Here is a 25868-nt window from a genome sequence, read left to right on the forward strand (position 1 = left end):
TGCTGTTTAATTATTTGCTGGGAGGAATAAATAATATATTTATGGATTTTTACAGCAGTTTATAAACTAATTTGATACTTTGTTAATAATGCAACTGTGTATCTGTTTCATCTTCTCACGTACTTTCTCTTTAGGAACTAAACTTAGACAGTAGTGGGTTTAAAACTCCCTGTTATGGCATGTTTCACCCCAAAGTTGAATATGAGAAGTTCTAATATGGATAATGTGTTACAGCTGTTTAAGTGCACCTGTTTCCTGCTTGTTAATAAATTTTGGCCCATACTTTGTCTTCATCAGTTCTGTATATTAATGACATTACTGCTCTTTTTAATACTGATCTTGACTTATAAAAGGTGTTTATCTTATTGCTTCGTAGCTCACTGAAATGCAGGCTGAAAGTAGTTATTACAGCCCTCAGAAAGTAAAATCTAAAGAAGTTTTATGCTGGGAACAAGAAGGAACCACAGTTGAGGTAATTTTCCATTGACAGGGGTTTTTTGACTCGTAAATAATGTAGTAAATAGTTACCAATAAAATATATTGAAATTATTTCATTACTGTTTTTTCATGTTTTGCAATATTGGATATATTTGTTGTAATAATCACTTAGATAAAAATTCTTTAAATTTCTAGTGCTCTAGTGATCGGACACTAAAGTAATCCCTTTTAAGTGCCCTGTTTGATTAACTTGCAATTTTTTAAAGCTCTACATGTATAAACCTAAATGTATTTAGGTTCACTTTTCTCCATCTTTTATTTCAGAGGAAAATTCTTCAAAGTATCACTTTTTTTTTTTTCTCACTAGGTCCTTATGAAAGGTGAACTGTTCTTTGATTGCCAAATAGGTTTTGTTGGTTGCCAAGCTATGTGCCTTAAAGGAATTATGGGAATGAAAGACTTTGAAGAGAACATGAATAGGAGTGATGAAGTGAGTATACTGAAATATCAGCTGATGTGCTGAGTAAGCAATTCCGGTACACTTTATTAAAATATTTGATTACCAGAGCTGGAAAGGCTGCTGCTACCAATTACAATTTAAGTTTTTTCAATGTGTCACTGGAATATATAGGACTCAGTATCTGTTCCTAACAGTTAGAAAGACAAGTATCTAAGACTGAGAAGCTCTTTTCTGACACCCCTACTATCTCCCAACATTATGTATGTGTGCATACTTTGATCATAGAATCATAGAATAGCCTAGGCTGGAAGGGACCTTAGAGATCATCTAGTCCAACCTCCCTGTTGTGGGCAGGAACACCACCTCTTGACTAGACCTGGCAAGACATGGGGACCGAGCGGGAATCGAACCCGCGACCTCGGTGTTGTCATTGTTAGCGCCGCGCTCAAACCACTGAGCTAACCGGCCCCCTGTAAGGAATTAAAACACAGTTGAAAACCTTTGAAAGTACTTAAATCAACAGACTACTGGAAAGGAAGAAATGGGAACACTGTATGCTGAGGATAATGGAAGAGTGGCTCAGATACTGAGTTTTTTACCTCATTTTCTCAGTAAGGTTGGTGAGAGCAGTATTAAGTGAAGAAATAAAACAGTATTAATTTCTGTATTTTAAATAGAAGCAAAGCTTCAGTTGCTTAAGATGAAATCAGGTGTCTCTATGAACTACTTTAAAATATTTGATGAAGTATTGCATGCAATTCTAAATTCAGTAACGAGGATTTTCAGTTGAACTATGAGTAGAGTAGTGCCCTAAAATACTGGAAAGCAGCAACTGTGTTTAGCTATTTTTAAATAAAACTAAATAATGCAGCCAACGACAGACCTGTTAACTTGATGTTAATGCTCTGTGAAGTCTTACAGAGTATTGTAAGGAGGAAAATTAAAAATATAGAAGAAAATGTAAAATGACTAATATAACAGCATCGAGTATCTCCTTTGGAAAGGGATCATATACTGTACTGTGATAGGTATGATGACACAGGTTCTTATAATTCCCCTGTGAGAGCAGAATGGTTTGGCATCCATCGTTACACAACTGTGGGGTGTAACGTTGTTTGCATTATACTATATGGCTTTGTTAGATAGGAGAGAGACGTGGTTGGGAATGTGAGGGTGGATGGCAGCCTTGTCTCCAGCACCTTTTGAGCCTGTGAGGTGTAAAATCATGAGGAAAGTGATTTTTGGGTTGGAGTGGGTGGGAGAATGAGTTTTCTGTAAATGAATTGACAAGAGATATTTGGGTTTTTGCTCTTTTTCATTCTTCTGCCACACCCTAAGTTTTGTATTGAAGAAAACCTGCCACACTCTAAGTTTTGAATTGAAGAAAATCTCTGCTTTTATGAGAAAGGTGGTGATGTTGATACTGCCTCACCTGTTCTTTTCCTGAGCTGCTGTAGTTGGGACTATACCTTTCATAAATGTTCCAGCTTTGTTGTATGTGATTGAGAGTAGATGATTGGAAAAAAAAATCAATCTCATGTAAGTAGTCTTTTGGGAAGAATAACACTTGATTGAAAAGTTGTGTAGATTTTGGAAGGATAAACTGTTTAGGATATGGAGAAGGAATGTAAAAATCAAGATAAAAAGAGTGATAAGGTAGCAAGCAAGTAATTGAAATAACTACTCATCATGAAGAGAATCAATAAAGCACCTGGAAGGCATTGGTAAGTCAAAGAAACGGAGTATGTAGTGACAACTCTGTGTATAGTTAAGAGGATAGGGCAGAATTTGGAGTTACAATGATCTGAGTAGTTTTTTCTCTTGAAATGAAACTAGTGTGATCTGTATCATGGGCTGTATAATATTGACTAGTTCAGGCCATTTTTATTAATTTGGAAATGGGGAGGGAGCAGACAGGAACCTCACCTTTCTTAGAATGAAGTTATTTTAATTCTCTCACTTTAATTCATAATGAAATAAGCTCTTGAGGGATGCTACCATATCATTAATATGTTATGACGGGATTGAAACTGCTCTGTTCTCTTGACTGTATTTCTTTTTTTCCCCCCCTGCCTTACTATTTTCTGCTGTCTCGTGAAGGAGGCCTACTTCTTCAGTTGTGGAGAAAATTTAAGTGCAAAAGGCATGACATACCTCACCAATTCACTATTTGATTACAGAAGTCCAGAAAATAATGGTATTCGTGCAGAATTCATATTGGATGCCGCTCATCATAAGGTTAGAAATTACATTTTTCTTAGGAAATTTCTAATGCTCTCCAATTGATTTCTAGTGGTTATTTAGATCTGTGTACTGTTAGAGGAATGATTTTCATTACTTTGCCATTTTAACTCAATCTTGTGGTTTTGAGGTTTTTTTGAAGTAATAAAAACATGTCCAAAAGAAAGCTCAAACTCCCCTCCTACCCCAAAAGCTGAATTAATCCCATAGTAGCACTAGCTACAGAACACCTGCAGAGAAAAATAGAGATATGAGAGAATGCTAACTAAAGGTCAAGCTTTACCAGCACGTACTTCTTAAGCCCAAACACCAAGTAGTTCATGGTCGTCAAATGAAGAAGTGCTTTCTTGGAAACCGGATCTTGGGCAACGTTAGTTTTATTTGTCTGTGTGCTGTATTTGTCTTCTTGGAGGAAGTCTTACTGGTTCTGCCTTTGGTGGAGACAAATTTTTCAGTCACCAATAGTCTCGGTTGTTGTAAACTGTGCAGTAAAACTTTATTCCTTATTGTCTGCAATTATTAAAGACTGGGTGTGATGGACAAAGGTGGTCTCTTCCAGGTGTGTTCATAGGTGGAATTCTGTGCTCTGTGGTATTGTACAGGTAAACGATTTGTAGTTTTGAAAATATCTAATTAGTTTTGAGTGCAAATTTTACTATTTTCACCTTTTTAGTACGACTGATGAAGTGTAGCCCTGAAGAATCTCATAAAAATGAAATTAATTAGTGAAATCACAAGTATTTGTACATATTTAAACATTTCCCATAGTGTTTTAGTTTTAAGCTTTACTTGGCCTGTCTTCAATGCTTTTATAATTTGCCTATTTTTTGACAAGAGGGGAAACAAACTCACTGTGTAATAAAGGATTATACTATGTATAAATCCCAAAGATGGCATAAAGTCTTATTAAGTTTAAAGATAAAACCACAATATTCCTTAAATATAAAAAGGCAGAGTGGATGAGCTTCAGTTTACAGTGCACTTAATTAGGCAGTTCTGTTGGATGCAAGAGGTCAAGTGAAGAATATTTACTCCATTAAAGGTACTAATTAACTGGATGTTGTTGATGAATTGGTCAGCATGTCCACTGGAATTATGGATGTGCTTTTGTGTGGCCTCAAATAGAAGCTACATTACCTATGGGAAAGGTGAATTCTTTGGGATAACCTCTGTCCTTTGTTGTGATAAGCCTTTCCGTGTGTTGATGCACAAATCCAAACATGAATGTATCTCTCTCATACCGACCTATCAGTTGGTAATCTCAAGATTCTTTCCTCATACAACGTTTTCTTTGTTTGCTTTGCTTTGTTGGTAGGAGACATACACAGAGATAGCTGGAATGCAGAGGTTTGGGGCTTTCTACGTGGATTACTTGTACACAATGGAAAGCACCAGTGGCAAAGGTACCTTTTTTGCTTTGTTTACCCTGTTAAATAATATAAACAAAGACTTTTCATGCCCAGCTGGTCCTTGACTAACTGTCCTCTAACTTACCTTAGATTTACCATCAGATTCATCGTTAAAATCTTTTCCTCTTTGTTGATTTGTTTGAGATTAACTGTTTTGGTCAGTTGTTGATTGTTGGTGTTACTCTTTTTCCTTTTTTTTCCTGCATAGCTACTCTTAATGATGTCAGTTGCTAAACTGAAAGCAATTCTCTTGCAGCAGTGGTGAAATTTGTAAAGCATGGTGTCTTTTTTTTTTAAATGTTTTTGTCATTATTGACTTCAGAAAAAAAAAATCTTTAGAGAAACTCTGAAGAATGAAGTTGATGTACATAATTCAGAGGATGAAAAGGAGAGTACAGAGAATTAATCTGTAAACAAACATATCTGAAATTTTTTTTTAACAAATATTAGCCTAAGCCATTCACACACTGATACTGACTAATTCTAAGTAATTTTGAGATTTCTATTCAATTGTCTTCTAATCTGAGACAATGCAGAGGATTCAGTGCAGTAAGTGACCTGGCTTTTGTGACACTTGCGAAAGTAGATATAGAAGAGTTAATGCATCAGCAAGGAATATGTATATATTTTGTTACAGAGATTCTAATCATGATTTGTGGTGTGATTTTTCTGCCAGTCCCTGGCAAGTTTGTCATCTGTAGCTGCTGCTCTGCAGTTTTATTGCCTAAATAATGCTTTCTTCACCACCTATGTATTTATTACCTTGAACGGTGATTCTGTGGATATCTGTTTGGATCTTCTTGCTATTTTGTAACTGAAAGTTTATCTGTCATGCTATCAACTTCTTGGGGCTTTTGCTTATTTTTGTCTCAATGGACAAGAAGTCTCAACTCCTAATGCTTTTGTTTTCTGGACTTGTTGAACATGACGTATAAAAGGAGTAGGAGATAAAAACATCTTTTGACATGCAGAGCTTAGAAAAATAACTAAATGATGCTATTGCCTTTGATAGTACCGTGATACACTAGGTAGTTTAGCAGTTCTTTTCCTGGCCCTGAGGCTTTCTTCTCTGTACCATGAGTGTGATGTGAAGCTGAGAAAATAGTATACATTAAGTCAAGCTTCTACTAGAGTCTACTTCTGGTTTTAATAAAGAAACAACCGTTGAATTGTGTACAAAACCTTTCATAAAAGAAGTTGAAGGGTGAGCCTTATCTCCTTTCTGAATTTTGGTGTGGAAATTTGAATTTGCATTGACTATTTGATTATGAGGGAAAAATTACTGTTGTGGAGTTTTATCTTATTTCTCTGAATGCACAGGGAGAGTATAATGACATATCTTTTTTCTGACTAACCCTTTTCAGAAATTGCCAAACTTGGAGACTTTTTATTTTTTCATCTAGGACAGGGTACTAGTATTTTCTGACTACCTTTTCCCTAGCTGAGCTTCACTTGTGTTTTCTTCAGTTTAATTTCTCAGGGCCTTGGCTTTTATTTTCTGCATCAGTCACCAGGAAAACATCTCAAAAAATACAGCTTGCTTTCATATCAACTCTTGCTGTGACCTTTTGTTTCAGTATTACTCCTCTAATTTCATCTCCCTGACTACATAAAAGAAAGGAATACTTTATTTTTAAATTAATGGCTTAAATGGTGGTTAAAGCCCTAGAATCAAGAACTTAAAACTTTAATTTTTCAGAAAGCTTTGTCCCTCAGAAGAGCAACTGTGAGATTTGGTCCTAGTTATTTTCTACCTAATTTTTCTGTGTTGTGGGTCAAATATATAATTATTAAATAGAACATGAAGAAATAGATGTAAATTATTTCTTTAAAATGAAGGTATATATACTTCAAGATTTTGAAAATATAAACCCTTCTATTTCTAATATGTGATGTTTATATGAAAGGATTTATGTAAAATTTTATGGTTTACTATTTATTTTTTTTGGCATAAACAACATTTTTAATTACAATCAGTGCACACCACATTCCTCTTAAAACACCTAACCCAACTTAAGTCACAGGAGGCAGTTACTGTGATTGTAAGATTTTTATCTGTCAAGGCAATTTTGATTTGACGCGTTCTTTGCACCTTTAACCTTTCCCGAAGCATACGATTACTGATTAAACCACAAGAGCCTCCTGGATAACATTAACCTCAGGAGTTTCATCTGTCATTTAAAGAAGTGCATTAATTACTTCAGTATTTTGAATGAAAACAAGATAGATAGTCATGCACAGTAGTCTTATTTTGAAATTTTGCTTGTCCTTCCATCTTTTTTTTTTTTTTTTCAGTTAGAATTAGACATGTACTTTATAAAGAGCTGAATATTCAGTGGTCAGAAATTATTTTCCTTTATGCGTTTGTGAAGCTTCAGAAATAACCTGTGATCACCTGCTTCTGTAGAACCAATAGATTTTGCATCACCTTCTCTTTGCACTTAGAATTAAATTGAATTGTTCCAGCAAGGGATAGTATAAATTCTGTCACTTTGGTATATTATTCATATACATACAATATGTACAAGTGAGTTTGTTTTTTTTTTTTAATGATTGGCTGTTATTACTTTCAAAGACTTTTTTCCTTGGTATTTTTTATGTGATATTATGTTCTTTTGCAGTTCTTGATAGTGTTTCTATCTGAACTGTATAGCCTGTAGATTTGAAATGATAAAAATGTGCGTTAACTGCATATTATTAAGTAAATAATATCCCTGACAGGAGTCAGTATGCTTTTTTAAAAAAAAGTCTTTTTCAGGATTTGTTAAAAAGATTTTAACTTCATTTCCATCTGATGATTTCAAAAGGTTATTTTTCTTCTCAGGAATAGTAAACAGACACCAAGGGAAACAGAGGTTATAAATGCTCTCACCATCAACTTCAGTTGGGTTTTGGAGACAAAATTAATTCTTCTTCTAAGTGTATAGGCCTGCGGAGCATTAGGCCAGCTTTGCATCAAATTCATCATATTCTTCGTTTATTTGAGGACCTTTCTCCTTGCCAGTGCTTAGAAGCAAGATCGTTTTAGAGAGAAAAAAAAAATCAGATCTTTCCTTTGTCTTCTCTGAAGCTTGATTCCTCTGTTAAAAAGACTGTACAATGATGGAGGGAGAGAAACGGAAGTGTTCCTCTGGAGGACTAGGTTCTTCTTGGGCAACCAGAAGTAAAACGTGCTTTCTTCCAGTTGATTTGAAAGTAAGATTTGCCTTGAATGTATGAAGCACACTATGCCAGGCTACTTAACCACAAAACCTCAGCTACTTAACCACTAAAACTCAGCTACTCAGGAGCTGACAGATCCTACATCTCTTTGACTAAGTGGGTCGGTCAACCGTCTGTAGCAGCTGCATCTCCCAGTGTCCAATCTGACAAGCTGAGCTTGTCTTGCCATTTCTCTTAGTACAGACAGATTGTGCCAGTAAGGAAGGCAACATAATGAGAATTTGGAATTGTCAGATTTTACTGTGCTTTTGTGTCATAGTTCTCTTACAGATGTGTTGAGTTTGTTACTGTCACAGGAGGGCAGGAGGTTATTAGATTTATATGAGGAAATAGGTTGATTTGTACCCAGGTAGATAGATGGGTGAAAGGTGTACGAGATCTGCGTTGAGTAAGAGCTTAGAGATGACTTGAAAAATATTACTGTTGAGAAAGATCATCGTGGAAGGAGTCAGTCCACTGCTTACACAGCCTTTGGTTTCTGTGGCATGACTTGATCATGAGTACAAGGAGAACATGTCAAATGGACAGCTCTGCAAATGCAGATGTGTTAGGTTATGGAAAAGGTGAAATTGATGGCAGTGACTGTGCTTTTCCTGGCTTTCCTTTTTGTCAGAGCTTTGGCTGGTGGATTATAAAGTACTGTGCTGCCAAAGGAGTATGCATTATCAAGATTCACTGAATGAACTGAATTCTTACTACAGTTTTATCTCGGAACTTGTTCTTTTTTATAGTTTAAGTGGTCTCAGAATCCATTTAATCTTGATGCTTGATATCAGACTATTCATTTGTGCAATAAGTGAGACATTTAATGTTTAGAACTTGTGCCAAATCAATGAAGACACTGTCAAAGTGATGATTTACTAGAAAAAAATTCTGAGTGAAATTGTGCAAGCTAAGTATGTTACAGGGTTGAGGGCATTCTTTTACAAGTCATATGTAAAAGGAAAACTTAAGCTTGTGAAATTTCCATAATTTCATTGAAGAATTTCCGGGAAGTTTAGAGAAATATAATCATGTTGTTTGATAGCTGATAAGCAGCCTATATACAGTGAATATGTGGTTTTGGTCTACCTCCTTATCTTACATCTGTGCCAGAAAAACAATAGCTATATGTTAATTGATACACTAGTTGCTATTCTGGGCACAAAGCTTCTAGATCTTTTGGATGCACAGACTAAACCACGCTTTTATCTCTGTGGCGATCCTTCTAAATGGTCTGAGACAACGATTAAAGAAGTTTTCATTCTTGCTGGCTGTGCTTTACCTCATCAGGGAATGGAGGGGAAGGGTTTATCTTCAGTTGTCAGTCTGGCTTATGACAATAGAAGTGAGTGGGATTCTCATGGCTTTTCTAGCCCATGTACCAGCAGCTAACACGCCAAGGGCCTGTATCTGTTAGCTTCTTTGCAGCACACCTTTTCCTTGATTGTTTGGGATGGATACCTCTGTGATCAGGAGTAGCAAGCTTTGAGTGGCACAACTGTCATTGGCACCTGGGTTGCTACAGAAGTTTGGACAATTTCAAAGAGTCTCCAGCTTCAGAGATACGAAGTTAATGGAAAAGTTCTTAAGTTCTACTGTGCTTGGAGGCAAGGCAGAATCTTGCCCTGTTTATTCTGCATTAAACAGAAATAATGTTTGTTTAACCACGTTAAACCAGTCATGGTATATTTACGTGTTCAGCGTGCGTTGTTATGTGTTCTCTTATGTGATGTCTCTGATCCCAAGTTTTGAAAGAAAAGTAGCTGATAAATTTTATTATACCTGAATATTTGGTATAATTTGTTATTTGTAAAATTTCTTGTAGCTCCTGGGAATCAGCAAGACCTTTCTTCAGTAAAGAGTGAAGATTTCGGAAATGTTCAAGAGATGTCTACAAAAAGCCTAATTGTCGGCCCACTCAATCTTCGGTTGGATAGCAGTGCGGTGCACCGGATAATGAAAATGATAGTTTGTGCTCTGGAACATGAATATGAACCATACAGCAGAACTAAGCCAGGTTTGTACTGTTGTATATACGCAAATATACAGAATTGAACCAGACCAAATTCAATCCTTTTGAAGAAGCAAGTTCCAAACAGTTAAACTTCAGATCTGTTAAGGGACTTTATGCTTCCAAAGAACAAAATTTAAGATAAAGATCAAATTAACTGCAGTATACCTGTCAATGTTGGATATATGTCAGACAATTTTGGACACTTTGTAGGCTGTTTGTTTCAGTCACAAGCCTCTTGTTGAGTAAGGGGGACTTATTTCATTGATGACTCTAGCTTAATTTTGGAGTCTTCTCTAAGAAAATCTCTCTGCTGGTATGCATTTATTAGTTTGAAACAATAGTTATACAGGGTAAAAACACATTTAAACAAGCTACGCTAAACTGTTATGCTTAGTTTTTGAGAAAGAGCTGTGCAGATTTCAAAGTAGGGGAAATGCAATTATTATTTCATTTAGCCTTACATAGAACCTGTGTAGAATAAAATTATTAACTGTGAAGGGGTGGGAGAGGGGGGCAAGCTTTCAATTTTTTGGTAGACCTTGACTATTTCTAAAGCAGCAACTGGAACCTTTTATGTATTTCAGTCAAATATATGTGATCTTGATTTATTATAGATATTATGGATCCAAACAGAACTATGCCAAGCTCAGAAGAAGTGGCATCATTGGAGGAATACATTCCCACTCGACTTACAGTGTTCACTGTTCTTAAGTGTACAATTATAATCCCTGTGGCAGAATTCAACCTACTAGACCACTTAATGCCTGTAATCATGGGTGAGAAGGTATGTATACACAGATATTCATTCAGTTCATTATATCAGCATATTTCAGATAAATTTTCTTGCAAGGCAGTTACTCCATGTGCCTACCGTATTACCGAGTGCCAAATCGGTTTGGTGCTTATGAGCCTTACCTCCAGATACCTAAGACAAGTGATGTGTGGAGTGACTAGCTAGACTTGTAAGCTCAAGGTGTTGTGTACTAGTAAGAATAAAGAGATTGGAAGAAAAAAGACTTCAAAGCATAATTGGTATTTTGTAGTGAAGCCTTGCAGTAGGTTTACCTCGTGACAGAGGCTGGATGGTATTTTATGGATAAGAGAAAGGATGGGAAGAAGAGGAAAAAAAAAATCAATTATTGATTGAGTTCAGTTTCTAGGAAGTTAGATCTGATATTAAACACTTAAATGTGTTTTTTTACAAGTGGACAATAAATATATGTTCCTTGTACTTGAGCATGATCGTTTTTAGTGGGATGTGTTTTGCAGAAATTTTCAATATCTGTGGATTCATTTAAAGCAATCAAAGTTGGGCTTTTATTTGTGGAGTACTGTGCTACGCTAAATATGCAAAAAATGACGTTCAAATGGACTTCAGAATTAGAGAATTATTTTTATATCAACCTTTCTTTTCAATGATAGTTTATTGTCTCAAGTGGAGATAGAGCTGTATATTCTAAAGGTGTAGTGAAAGTAACCTTATTAGTATTTGTGAAGGATTTATATGCAAGAAAGATGAAAGACATTTGAAAAAGGTTTGGTTTCTTCCCCCATAGCACCTACTATGAGATGGTTTTGAAGGAAAAATGACATTGGGGTATCTTGATAACATAGGAGATACCTCCTGACTATGGCACTGCTGTCTAACTTGTGCTGGATTTTCTTATAGAATTTGTTTATTTGCAGCATATTTATGTGATTTAAGATTGTATGAGTATGCACAAGAGGACAAAGTAAAGAAACTCTTAATTTATGGTGTTTCTTACAAGTGTGCTTATACAAACCATTTTCATTGGTGAAGTACTGTAACGTACACAATACTTCACTTAGATTACTAGTCTCTAGGCTGCCACGTATAAAATTTCAAGCACATGCATTTATTCAGCGAGTGTGCTTAAGGAATGTGTATCTCTTTCTTAAATGTGGACTGCTTATCTTTTCAGTTAAGCTGGCTGAAGTGAGTGAACTGGTGACAAATCTGTTATCTCTTTTTTGTATTAAGATACATTCAGAAAGTTCTAATACTAGAAAATGAGACCTTGCCAGGGACCTAATGGGAAATGCTGTTTTCTTTCACTTGTGAGCTATTGTGGTGTTTACCTTATGGGCATGGGAGGATGATGTTTTTGTAATGGGAGAACAGCCCCATATTTATTTTAGGTTTGAGGCAAACAATTGGAATTCAAGTGAACTCTTTGGCTATTTTTTTTTTTACTTGGAGTTTAAATTTGCATTTCCTGAGTTAAGCCAAGCCTATTAAAAATAATAATAATTGAGTTTTAGATTGAAAGTCATACATGCATCAATTTACTGATGTATTTTGGTACAAGCATAATAATTTCTGGATTCATAGATTAGTTTGGATTAGAGTTCTCTGGAGATGATCTCCAGGAGACCAACATCCTGCTCAAAGCAAGACCAAGTGTAGCAGGTTGCTCCAGGGCTTGTCCAGTCAGGGGCTGAATTAGCTCCAGGAATACAGATTCCTTAAAAAGCTTTCCCATAGACCTGCTTGAAATTGCCTGTGTTTCAGCTTGAGTCAGTTGTCACTTATCCCCTTGCACTACATTTGACAAGAGTCTGGCTTCCTCTTCTTACCCTCCCAGTAGGTAGCTGTAGACATCATTAGGATCTCCTTTTGGTCCTCTCCATGCTGAATGACTCCACAGAATCACAGAATGCTAGGAGTTGGCAGGGACCTCGAAAGACCTAGCTCAACCCACCTGCCAAAGCAGGATCACCTAGAGTAGGTCACACAGGAATGTGTCCAGGCTGTTTTTGAATGTCCCCAGAGAAGGAGACTCCACAACCTTTCCGGACAGCTTTTGCCAAGTGCTCTGTCACCCTCACAGTAAAAAAGTTTTTTCCTAATGTTTTTGTGGAACCTCCTGTACTCCAGCTTGCACCTGTTGCCACTTGTCATTGGACATCACTGAGAAGAGTCTGGCTCCACCCTCCTGACACTCACCCTTGACATATTTATAAACCTTATTCAGGTCACCCCTCAGCCTCCTCTTCTCCAAGCTAAAGAGACCCAGCTCCTTCAGCCTTTCCTCATAAAGGAGATGTTCCACTCCCTTCATCATCTCTGTGGCTCTGCGCTGGACTCTCTCAAGCAGTTCCCTGTCTCTCTTGAGCTGAGGGGCCCAGAACTGGACACAGTATTCCAGATGTGGCCTCACCAGGGCAGAAGAAACTCTCTCAACCTAGTAGCCACACCCCTTCTAATTCTAACTACAGTTGTCTCACTCTCTCCTAAGAGAGGGCTCATGTGCTCCAACCTCTTAACTGCTTTGGTAGCCCTCCAACAGACTTATTCTGGTATATCCGTGATATAGTACCAGATACAGTACTTCACTTTAATGGATCCTATGAAAAAATAGTTGGATGTGTAAATTTGCAGCATTTATTTTTTTGGAATGGCACCTTCTTTTGTCAAGGTGTCTGACATGACTGTGAACACATAATATATGACATTGTAAACGTTAGGTCAGCATGAGATGAGCATGGTGATAGTGTGTTGGAGTGATAAAAATGTAAACAAATACTTTATAGAACAAAATATTTTGACTTTGCATATTCTTGTAGTGGGTTGACCTTGGCCAGCTCCCAGATGCTCATCCGTCTGCTCTGTCACTCCCTCTCCTCGACAGGGCAGGGGGAGTTGAATAAGATGAGTTGAGATGAGAGGGAGATCACTTACCAGTTACAGACTTGACTTGGGGACAATTTAATTTATTGCCAATTAAAATAGTTTTGGATTGTAAGAAACTGACAAGAATTAAAATAACACTTTCCCCCATCTCCCCTTTTTCCCCAAGTTCAACTTCACTCCTTCGTTCTCTGACTCTTCCACCTCCCATCCTGCAACACAGGGATAATTGGGGGTCACTCCATAACACTTAATCTTTGCTACTCTTGTTATCTCATTTTTCCCCTGCTCCAGTGTGGGTCCTTCCCAGAGGCTGCAGTCCTTGAGGAAAAGTCTGCCGCGGTGTGTGCTCTCCACGAGGCTGCAGTGTCCTTCAGGGCATATCCACCTGCTCCAGTGTGGGCTGCATGTCCTCCATGGGCTGCAGTGTGAATATCTGCTCTGGTGTGCACTGCTGGGCAGTCTCTGCTTTGGTGTCTGGAGTGCCCTCTCCTCTCACTTATTCTATGACCTTACCGTTCATGCAAACCTCATGAAGTTTAACAAGGCCAAGTGCAAGGTCCTGCAGCTGGTTTGGGGCAGCCCCAGGCACAAATGCAGGCTGATGAGTGGATTGAGAGCAGCTCTGTGGAGAAGGACTTGGGGCTGTTGGCAGAGGAAAAACTGGCTATGAGCCAGCATGTGCTCTTGCAACCCAGAAAGCCAATCTCATCCAGGGCTGCATCAAGAGAAGCATGACCAACAGGTCAGTGGAGGAGTTCCTCCCCATTCTGGTCTCATGAGACCACCCTGGAGTACTGTGTTCAGCTCTGGGACCCCCAACATGAAAAGGACATGGACCTGTTGGACTACGTCCAGAGGAAAGCCACAAAGATAAGGGCATTGAAGCACTTTCCCTATGAGGATAGACAAAGAGAGTTGGCTTTGCTCAGCCTAAAGAAGAGATGGCTCCAGGGAGACCTTATAGCAGCCTTCTAGTACCTGATTGGGGGGCCTACAGGAAAGACAGGGAGGGACTCTATATCAGGGAGGTCAGTAAAAAACTGGCCAAAATTAAATGTAAAAGGGGACTACACAGCATGTGGAAGCAAGGACTGGTAACTTGGGATGATTATAAGGAAGTTACTTGGGAAATCAGAAACCAGGTTAGGAAAGCTAAGGCTCTGACAGAGTCATTTCTGGCCAGGTACGTTAGAAATAACAGAAAGAGATTCTTCAGTTATGTGAGAGAAAGGAGAAAAGCTAGAGAGAGTGTGGGGCCTCTCCGAAAGGGTCTAGGCAACCTGGTTACTGAGGATATAGAGAAGGATGAAGTACTCAGTGATTTTTTTGCATCAGTCTTCACTGGTAACCACTTGAGCCACACCACCAAGTCACAAAGGCCATTGGCTGGGAGAATGAAGAACCACCCAGAATAGGAGAACATCAGGTCTGGGAACACCTAGAGAACCTGAAGGTGCACAAGTCCATGGGACCTGATGAGATACATCCACGAGTCCTGAAGGAACTGGCGGCTGAAGTTGCTAGGCCAAGCCATCATATTTGAGAAGTCCTGGCAGTCTGGTGAGGTTCCCACAGATTGGCAAAGGGGAAACATAACCCCCATTTTTAAAATGGAAGCAAAGAAAACCCAGGGAACTACTGACTGGTCAGCCTCAACTCTGTGCCATGTAAAATCATGGAGCAGATCCTGCTGGTAGCTGTACTAAGGCAGATGAAAAATAATGAGGTGATTGGTGGCAGCCAACATGGCTTCACTAGGGGCAAATCGTGTCTGACTAATTTGGTGGCTTTCTGTGACAAAGCTACAGTGGTGGTTGACATAGGAAAAGCAACTGATGTCATTTACCTGAACTTGTGCAAGGCATTCAACTCTGTTCCAAATGACATTCTTGTCTCTAAGATGGAGAGACATGGACTTGATGGCTGGACCACTCAGTGGATAAAGAACTGGCTGGAAGGTTGCACTCAAAGAGTTGTGGTCAACAGCTCAATTTCCATGTGGAGACCAGTGACAAGCGGAGTACAGTCTCTTCAACAAGCTGAGTCCAGTGCTGTTCAACATCTTTGTCAGTGACATGGACAATGGCGTTGAGTGCACCCTCAGTAAGTTTGCTGATGACACCAAGCTGTGTGGTGCCGTGGACTCACTTGAGGGAAGAGATGCCATCCAGAGGGATCTTGACAGGCTTGAGAAATGGGCCAGTACAAACTGCATGAGCTTCAACAAGTCAAAATGCAAGGTCCTGCACCCAGGCTGGGCTAATCAAATACAAACTGGGCACAGAGTGGGTTGAGAGTATCCCTGAAGAGAAGGATTTAGGGCTGTTGATAGATGAGAAGCTCAACATGCTCAACGAGCTGGCAGTGTGCTTATGCAGCCCAGTAAGCCAACCTTGTCCTGCGAAACATCAAGAGAAGCGTAGTCAGCAGGTCAAGAGAGGTGATTCTCCCCCTTTACTCTGCTCTTGTGAGACCCCACCTCGAATACTGCGTCCAGTTTTGGTGCCCCCACCATAAGAGGGACATGGATCTGTTGGAGCGTGTTCAGAGGAGGCCACAAAGATGATCCAGGGGCTGGAGCACCTCTGCTACAAGTACAGGCTGCGGGAGCTGGGATTGTTCAGTCTTGAAAAGAGAAGTCTCCGGGAGGACCTTATAGCTGCCTTCCAGTACCTGAAGGGAACCTACAGGAAGGATGGGGAGGGACTTTTTCCAAAAGTATCCACTGTTAGGACAAGGGGAAATGGATTTAAATTAAAGGAAAAGAGATTTAGATTGGATCTTAGGAAGAAATTCTTCAGTACGAGGGTGGGAAGACTTTGGAATAAATTTTCTGGAGAAGTTGTGGATGCTCCCTCTCTGGAGATGTTCAAGGCCAGGTTGGATGAGGCCTTGAGCAACCTGGTCTAGTTGAGAGGCATCCCTGCCCATGGCAGGGAGGTTGAATTAGATGATCTCTAAGGTCCCTCCGAACCTAGGCCATTCTATGATTCTGTAATTTAGATAAGGTATTTGCAAGAAGTTCCTTTCTGTGAGGATGATGAGACACTGGAACAGGTTACCCAGAGAAGGTGTGGATGCCCCCTCCCTGGAAGGGTTCCAGGCCAGGCTGGATGGGGCTTTGAGCAACCTGGCCTAGTGGAAGGTGTCCTTATCCATGGCAGGGGAGTTGGAACTGAACGATCTTTCAGATCCTTCTCAAACCAAACCATTCTATGATTGCTGTTTCTCACTTTTTTTTTTTAAAAAAAAAAAATCCTGGAGTCCTTTCAGCCTGTGTGACATTTTGCCCTTACTTAAATATGTTTCCACAGAGATGCCACCACCTTGGCTGATGGGCTCACCAGTGTCCTGCCGTGGGGCTGTTGCATCCCCCTGGTCTCCCCTTACAGAGGCCATCCCTGCAGCCTCCCCACTGCCAGCACCTGGCCACCTACACCCAAGAGTGTTCTTGATAAAAATTTTATACATGAATTTTAAACTTAAGTTCTTTTGAAAAGATTTGAAGATTCATATTGTTAATGACCAGAAAGCTATGGCATCTATAAACAGTTTATTGCATGCAAATGTACTTTTGTGAGTGTGTGGAGGTAAGTATATGTAAAAATGGTAGACATTACATCTGTAGTTGTAATAATTGCATGTTTTTCTCCTTCCTCCCCTAGAACTTAAGTGGACTGTTAAGTGCTGCAAGTTTCCAGCCCCTGCGACCTTTACCTTCCATCCGCATTTTGGTGGATAAGGTTAACCTGGAGCACTCGGTGCCGATGTATGCTGAGCAACTGGTGTACACAGTCAGCAGCCTCGGCCAGCCATCCGACAACCTGCTTCATTACTGTTACTCACACTGCTATCTGAAGGTAAAAGAGGGCTTTGAGATTTGTTTCGTATTGCAGTGTGCTGAGAAAAAGTTTATATAAATATTGATAATCCTAAGTGTTAGCAGGTTTCTTGGGAGAAAGTTTTTGGCTTATCTAAAAGGATGTAAACGTGTTTCACAGAATGTTTGGGATTGCTGCTTCTCACCTGAGCCAGATGTTTTGTAATGTGACAGATAACATCACATGAGGAAACTGTGCAGACTCAAGTGCCAAGGTCTTTGTTACAAGATTGGATTAAAATAATTTGGGAAGAAACCTTTCCCCTCCTCTAGGATAATGCTTATAGAATATGTAAATTGCACACTTAGTAATTTCATGGGATATTATAAGGAAAATTCATCACTTTTAGTGGTATTAATAGAGCAAATCCACAATAGTTAAGGTGTGCAATCAAAAACTGTTGCCAAGTTTAAGAAGCTACAGAAAAATAGCTCTGAGATTATTCAGTTACCATCTGCTGAGGTTTTGTGGAATGAAAGAAATCATATCTCAAGAGGAGTTTTGAAACAGGCCTTCTAGCCTTTTAGGATGTGCTTGGGCAGTTTGAAACCTTTTGGGTTCTAACAAAATGTAAATATTTACTACCAGTACTGTTAATTTTGATAATTTTTTTAGTCATTCATTCTGTGCTGATATCTCAATAGAGATTTAAACAGTCAAATTCTTAACTATCTGCATTAAACAAAATCTGTCTCAAAATTGGATGGAGTTCAGTTTTCTAGTTGACATTTACTTGCTCATGTTTAATGTGATGACAGTGTTGCAAGTCAGCTGTATGTTTTTCAGTTTCAGGAGATGTTTTTCTATGCAAAAAGTTTTTAACAGTGGTTAGATCAGGGTGTGCAAAAGGTGGACTTCAAGTTTGAGTTTTGTAGGGCTTATTTGCTAGCTTTAATATGTGAGCATGTTAAAAAAAGTCACTCTACAACCCTTTGTTTTCCATGTTGAACAAGGGAAGAATCATAGAATAGTTGTGATGAACCTTTCTTTAGATGCTCTTATTAAGAAAAAAACTTTGAGGGGAAGCTTCTAAATTTCTTAAATACCTCTTTTTTTAGGCCAGTGTTGTTATAATTACAAAAATTCATTTCATTTTGTATCAAACACAATGTGCACTCTGCAGTTTTAAAGACTATAGAATAATGTATTTTAGTTGCTAAGTAATAATTCAATTTTTAAAAATTCAGCAGTTACTTGCTTCACTCAAAAATTAAGTACTATGTTTACATGTATCCCTACTGGGACATTATCTTAGGTAGATCTTTCTAGTTTGTGTTTTGGTGAAAATAAATGATCTAAAAAAATTACACAATTTATTTCATATTTATCAAGTTTATTTAGAAATGTGTATATATCTTATGTTACTTGATAGTGTACCCACTTTATTTGTTTCAGATATTTGGTTTTCAAGCAGCACTGACTTCTCTGGACAGTAAAGGATTGTACTGCTTCCCCGTTCCAGTTATCCCCTCACTCAGTACGGCTCTTTATGGCAAGATGATCAAGTTTCCCAAATACTGGTGAGCATTAAGCATGTACAGTGTATTTAACTAATGTACTCCAATTACTTTTCTGTTTCTAATGAATGATTTAGAAGTGCCAAGCTCCATATATATCCTGAAACTTCTCTGTCTCTTCTATCATATTTTATTATTAAGTCTGTTATCATTAATAAATTTGTTTGTAAGGATAAGGGTTAATAAACATTTTAGACTCTTGTCTGTTTGAGAGAACAGGGTCTAAAATGTATATAGCTTTCTTCTAGACCTTGTAGAATTGTGTGAACCAGGCTCCCATTCAGTACAAAAGCTGAAGTTACATACTGATGACAAACTTGATTTGTTTAACTGAACAGGTCAGCTCTTTTTCTTTTAAACTGAACAAAATAAAAAGCAACAATTGAGGGGGGAGGGAAACCCAACCCTCCCAAGTGCCCCAAACCCACATAAAGTTTACTCATTGCAGTTACTTGATTCAGTTGGAAGTGTTTTAACATGATTATCAGGTGTTAAGCTGTTTGTAGTAGTTGAGATTTTTAAATGAATTTTTAACACATCTGTTCTTAAAACAATTCTGTGCTTTATTATGAAATAAGCTATATACTCTTCTTTTTTGTTTCAAAAGAAACTCTAATGCTGTGGATATTCAATGTTTAAATTTAGCTCCACAGTTTAAATCTTGTGAACTTATGTCAGTGTGTAGTGTAATTTTTCTTTATTATTATTAAATTGTATTTATAAACTATTTTCAGAAAGATATGTTTTGGCAATACCTTGGACCGGACATTAGTTTTCTTTATCCCTTGTTTTGAGCAGTTAGCTATCTGTAATACTACTTTATGACAAATATGAGGAATCTTACTTAAAATGACAAGATAAGAGGAATAGAGGTTAATGTGTTAAATACTTTGGCTTCAAACATTCTGTGTTGTAGAGCTAATTTCTAACATCCATTTGTTTGTGAAACTTTAATGGCTTATGAAAAAAAACAACGTTCTATGTCTGTGTTTGCTCTTAGTGCTGCATAGAGAGTATATTAGTTTTTCTCTCACAAGCTGTGTTACTGTGTTAAATATAAGAGGTTTATAGCATAATGAGCACACCACCAGGTGGTAGCAGCTTAATTGACTTTCTCATATTTTCCATCAATAGTTTACAAAAGTCCTAACTACTTCAAATGAATTGCTGTGCTGTTGCAGCGTTTTGCTGAAGAATAGTGTTACCAGGATACCCCATAATCAGCACTGATCAGAGTACATCGGTACTCTGTCAGGACTGGCAGCTTTTCCTGACATGACCTGACATTTAACACTAAGCTCTGGCTCGTGAACCTTGTTAGTAAACTGTAGAAGTAAATTAGCATTTAATGGTAAGCTGAAATTTATTTACCACATTATAAAAGCCATGGTTAGTTTTGCAAAATAAAAAAAAAATACTCGAGAGATGGAAAATAGTTGAAAAAGATCTGCAACTTGACAAGTTCATGGTAGGTTAGTGCTTTCTCATGAGTGCACTTGTGCTCTCTTCTGTGTGTGCTTGTGCTCGCTGCGCTCGATCTCGTGCTCCCTCACGCTGGGCTTCTCGTGTTTTTCCATGTGCGCTGTTACACGCTTGCCATCCTGCTCTGTCTTGCATGCACGACCTCGCACTCACATTCTTTCTTGGTTGTTCTATGCTTCTCTCTCATGCTTTCTTTCTTGCTCACTTTCTCTCTCTTTTTAGAAACCCTGTTGTATTACCATGCGTGCCCAGCTGGAAAATTGACTGTGGTAGAGTAAGAACATAGGAAAACAAAAACAACCAGTTTTGAGGAGTGGAGGGAGGGGAATGCTGTTGTCTTAAAATAGTAAATCATCTCTTGGCACTTATTGTGGTCTAGTGTATTTTAAAAGAATTTTAATAGCTTTCTCACATTTTTTCCTGATCCATCTTTCTGAAGTTTATTTATTTATTTACAGTGTGAAATTATTTTATAAAACTAACTTATCCCAACAATTTATCTGAACTAAGCAACACCAATTTGCGGGTAATAAAGTAGAAAAACAAATGAGTACAGCAGCAGCCTGGTTAAATGAAGTGTAGTTTGAAGTGAATAAAACTCCAGATGAAACGCATCAAATAGCACTTGAACTAAATCGAAATCAGCATGAGGACTGAGAGCGTCATTGAAGTCATGCAGTGAGTGAGAATTAGTCTGGTAGGATAACCTGGTAATGTCATTAAACTTAAATTCAGTCCTCCCCCCCCCATTATACCACCTGCTTTATTTGGATTTTTAGATTTCACATTCCAGAGTTTCTTAAAGTACACACATATGATGCTACATATGTTCTTCTGTTTCTTCATAGAAAATATATACTGCAGACCATACCTTTTAAAAACAAAGACATTTTATGAACTGTTATAGAATCCCCCAGGTAGTATGTTTTGAGTTAACAGTGAAAATCTCAACTTTATTTCTTACATAAATCAGTAGAGTAGCTTTCTTTTCTAGTTTCAGTATATTAATCTCAAAATCTATATGGTGTATAAAATATGTAGTAATATTTATTTTGTTTAAAGTAGTTAATAAACATTGGTAGCATGTTTTAACAGATAAAATTTCAGCAACATAAGCTCAGGAAATTCCAGTAAATAATCATAAACATTACAAAAGTGTTGTTTTTGTTTACCAACTAGATTGATGTGGTTTAATTTCAGTTAATGCTCAAGCTCACCAGCTAAGTAAGTCTTGGACATCTTTTAAATTGTGTAGCTAATTCATTTTTATATGAAAGTAAAAACATCTGTTTTTTTTTCTTTTGTCAGGCATAACAAGATGCAAAATACAATGTTAATGTCAATATTTTACAAACACTTTATGTAGTGTTGCATGCCAGATTGTAAAGCAGCTTTCAAAGCTTTCAGGAGGATGTCTAAAACCAACTGAGAATTAACAGAATATAGTTAAAAGCCTGGAGTAAGTGAAAAGAATGTTTATTGCCAAACAGAAATCTTGAGAAGAATTAGCTGTTTTTTCTTTCTTTGTTTCTTTTTTTCCTTTTTTTTTTTCTTTTGCTACAATTTCTGTGGTAACAGATGAGGTAACACTCAAGTGTTTTACACAGGATTATAGCCCTCTCATTTATAAAATGTCACTCTATTGTACTTCTGAAGAATATTAAAGTGACATTGACGAATATAGATTCTGAATAGCCTTCCTTTGTCTTCTTTTCTTGTCTGGATTGATAATGATGAGTGTAATCTGTTTATTTTGAGCTAGATATTGGTGAAGTTACGTGTGTTATTTTGTTAGTTTGCTTCTCTTGAGCTATCTTCCCTAAATTCCCTTCCTGTGACAAGTGTTCTTCGTCAAGTAGTCTACTTTCAAGGGGTCTATTTCCTTGATAATGAGTCTCCTCTTTCTCATTTTGAGGCCACAGCAATAGCTGCTGGTTTGCTGTCTGCAAGGAGGCACCAGAGCGGACTTGACTAAAGCTGGTTGTGTTAAATTTGAGTGTGTGAATAAACATTTTATGAGCAGGTTGAGGACCTGCTGGGTGAATTAGTATCTAGGATTTCATGGCCTGGACTTTAATTATTAGAGAGTACAGAGCAGTTAATTGACTGTTGTTGAGCTGTTATGAGAACACAAACTTGCAGGTAGATCTAGATAATTACTGGTAAACAAACAGAAAATTTTGAGAGACTAAATGGGATATAATTTTTATGCTGATGCTTTCTTTCGAGCTGTTCTCTGCAGATAAGGTCTTAGGAAATAAATTTTACTTTAAACATAGCGTGCTAATCTTAGTCAAGCAGTTTCTGATAAAGAAGGATTCTTGATGACGTGAGGCTCACTTTGTGTTGGTGTTGTGTCTCTTCAGTGTTTTTATTGAAGAGCTAATCATTATTGCGATAAGATATGCTCTGCTATTAAATGAAGTCACGTGTATCATGCTGGGCACCTCAGCTGCTCAGAGATATGATGTCATTGGTTTTGCTGGTGAAAGCTGTGGATTACACTCTTGACATACTTATTTTATAAGTAAGTGCCCTCACGGTACTGAAAGATCACTACAGAAATCTCGATACAGAGATCCTCATGTGGAATATACATGCCTATTTTCTGTAGGCTTTGTTTTTATGAACCCATTAGAACATTTATGTAATATAGCTGTTCTTAATATTTCAACACAGATCTAACTGTTAATATTTACTATGTCTCTAGAATCAGTGATAATTACATTTAATTGGCATGTTAGGTTGTAACCTCCTTTCTGGCTAACTGTTGTGCAATGATATTGACAAGCACACTTTGCCAGCAATCTGAGCATCAGCATTTTGTAATTTCTTACCTGACTTGCTAGCTTTTGTTTTGACTTTGTCACTGTGTAGTTGCCGAAGGCGTGCTTTGTATGCATAATTTAGGTTAACTTTAAAAATTTCTAACATTAATATTACAATACCTATGTTATTACTGTTTAGATTTCTACTAAAACTTTTTTTTTACTGTAAAGCTGTTTGTGTTTTTATACAGCTTTACTTCCATTTTCTTTGATCATTACAAGGCAAACATCCCTCTCAGTCAAAGTCATGTAGAGGTATGCCATACAACTGTATTCTTACTGGCAGCATTCGGTGCTAGATTCCTTACACAATCCAGTAAGGTCGTTGCAGGCTCCAGTGTGAGTCGGGATGTGCACCTGCTCATGTGTGCTTTATGGGTCATCTTGAAAATCCTGTGTGCCTTTAACGACATCACAATGAATCGACCAGAGTATGAGCAAGTCATGTGGATCCAGTTTGGTAGATGAAGATCTGGCTACTTGCACAGTTAGAAGGTCTTTAGCAAGAAAATTAGCTCCTGCTACTGTGGCCTTTACCAACAAGGTATTACTGAGATGACAGCAGGAGATGTTAGATTTCCTGCTCACTGAAGAGAGGATTAAAAGTGTATAGTAGGGCATCAGGTGAACTCTCTTGCTTTTTTGTTTGAAACATCTTCGCAGGGCACATCCAGTGCAGCAGTGCTGCTTAAAACTGGAATTCAGGATAGGTTTGTGAGCTTGAAAGTCATGAGATGCAGTCATCATGCAGTTCAGCATGGTTGTGATTGTGCAAGGCAAGTGGACCCTGCTGGCAGGAAACAGAGAGCCAGATATCCACAGACTGTGACCATTAGATCATAAATCTAGGAAGTTTTCCAATAAATTGACACTTGAGTCTTGATTTTGGCAGCCTGTTTTATTGACTAGTCACAGTAAATCATGAGTAATGTCAATTTAGATTGGGTGCGGGTCATGTTTCACATGGGCAGTTGAGGGGCATGCTCGTTTCCTGGGTCAGAAGCAGAAACAGGTTGAAAACACATGAAACTTGTTTTGTAGCATTCATTTGTGACTATTAGTTATGTCAGTAATTGGATATAACTGCCAGATGAAAATTCAGGGTATCCTTCGAAACAGAAAGGCTCTGAGTTTGCATGCCTGAACAGATGCCATCAGTATATGGGGCAAGAGAGAGTTTCAGTCATGTCAGCATCATGTGAGTTACAGCTAGCATGTGTTAAAATGTGTTTGAAGTGTTGGGACATGCCAGTGATGTGGATTGTGCAAAAGCAGACGTACACAGTCGTTCTCTTGCGTTCTGCAGAGGTAGAGTTGCCTCAGATGTGAATAGGGAGCATGCTGCATTGTGTTTCTCTGCCATTGGCTAAGAAATGCATCAGAGAGCATAATACTAAATCGGATCTTTTTTAAAATTTACTGGTAGCTAGTTTTGGTGTGCGTTTGTTAGCAGTGAATTTAAGACTTTCAGAAGTTGTTTTACTGTGCATCTTTGTTTGAGGAGTAGGTATGAAAATACATCACAGCAAATTGTAAACAGTAATTTAGGATGATTTAACAGTTTTATCAGGAGAATGATTTTTCATTGGTACTGTGGTTAAACATAATTTCATTATATATTTTTCATTATGAAAGCTGAAGTAGGCCATGCTTGCGTATAAGAAAGAAGATGCTTAAGGAACTTGTGTAGAATGTTTTCTGATCTGCAGTGATATTAACGTATGAAGTTTCACCATAAACATTTTGGGGCACTTTTCAGCTGTGCTCTTCTGGAAGGAAGAAGAGCCCTGTGTCCAGGAGGGGTTTTGCATTCTGAGTACATGACTTGCAGCTTGATTAGTGTGACTACAAATTAGTTTCCTTTGGAAACATCTAATTTAATTATTTTTAAATGAATCAATTCCAGATCTAATCTTACTGCTTCTCAGCAGATGTGGCAGGCAGCATTCAGCAAATCTGTTAAAAGTGCAGTTTTAATCAATGTAAATTGGAAGCAGTTGTATTTTTTAGCATTGTCCATGAGGCAGAAATTCAGCAGAGTTGACAGTAGAGGCTGGTTATCCGTAATGTTTCCAGTGTAGTTATTTAGACTAATTAATTGTCAGGGTTCTTCAGTGAAAGTAAATAAGCCTATTAAGTAATATCTCTCTGGGGAAAGTGATTGCACATGGTGAATACTTTATCCTGGTTATTGTAACTTGCCATCAGTATTTGCTGGCATTTGTACTAGAAACAAATACTATATTCAGGCTTAAAACCATGTTTTGCTTTACTTGAGACTGGTGAAAGGTATGGAAAACTTAGTGTTTTAAAGCTGGAGTATTGTTATGGAGCATAAATACTAAAGAAAATATGAATTCCTGATTTAAATTCCTTTTGTATTGACTGTACTTGGAACTTGTGTTTCTCTTAGTTAATGTTACCACTATCTGTAGAAAATAATCTGGTTAGAATTTTCAGTGATACACACAATTATGAGGCTTTTACCCATGTAAGCTCTGAAAGATCCACTGGTGTCAGTTTTTCACACATAGCATTTGCCTTTTATTCCTTCAGAATCTTCCCTGCAATTTGGTGCCCTTTCTGTTTCCCTCTGCTGCCATTTAAGTGTATGTCTAAGTCACAGAATCACAGAATGTCAGGGATTGGAAAGGACCTCAAAAGATCATCTAGTTCAGCCCCCCCGCCAGAGCAGGATCACCTACAGTAGGTCACACAGGAACGTGTCCAGGCGGGGTT

General features: G+C 37.9%; 1 protein-coding gene and 1 non-coding gene across 2 annotated transcripts in view; one reads left to right on the plus strand and one right to left on the minus strand.

Moving 5' to 3' along the window:
* Window positions 1–376: 376 nt before the first annotated feature.
* The window catches only part of LOC104270149 (vacuolar protein sorting-associated protein 13B-like), a gene marked incomplete at both ends in the record, with an annotated part of 38781 nt that continues 13289 nt past the window's right edge, over window positions 377–25868 (plus strand). The window contains 8 exons of the mRNA XM_009864418.1: window positions 377–472; window positions 806–928; window positions 2999–3136; window positions 4455–4542; window positions 9578–9769; window positions 10381–10550; window positions 17087–17281; window positions 18698–18822. Coding sequence (XP_009862720.1) covers window positions 377–472; window positions 806–928; window positions 2999–3136; window positions 4455–4542; window positions 9578–9769; window positions 10381–10550; window positions 17087–17281; window positions 18698–18822 — 1127 coding nt within the window. The remainder of the gene's footprint in view (window positions 473–805; window positions 929–2998; window positions 3137–4454; window positions 4543–9577; window positions 9770–10380; window positions 10551–17086; window positions 17282–18697; window positions 18823–25868) is intronic.
* TRNAV-AAC lies at window positions 1288–1367 on the minus strand. Its single transcript is given in 2 exon segments — window positions 1288–1323; window positions 1330–1367. It is a non-coding gene; the product is annotated as a tRNA-Val (tRNA).

Source organism: Apaloderma vittatum, unplaced genomic scaffold (assembly GCF_000703405.1).
Source record: "Apaloderma vittatum isolate BGI_N311 unplaced genomic scaffold, ASM70340v1 scaffold5202, whole genome shotgun sequence".
Taxonomy (NCBI): Eukaryota; Metazoa; Chordata; class Aves; order Trogoniformes; family Trogonidae; genus Apaloderma; species Apaloderma vittatum.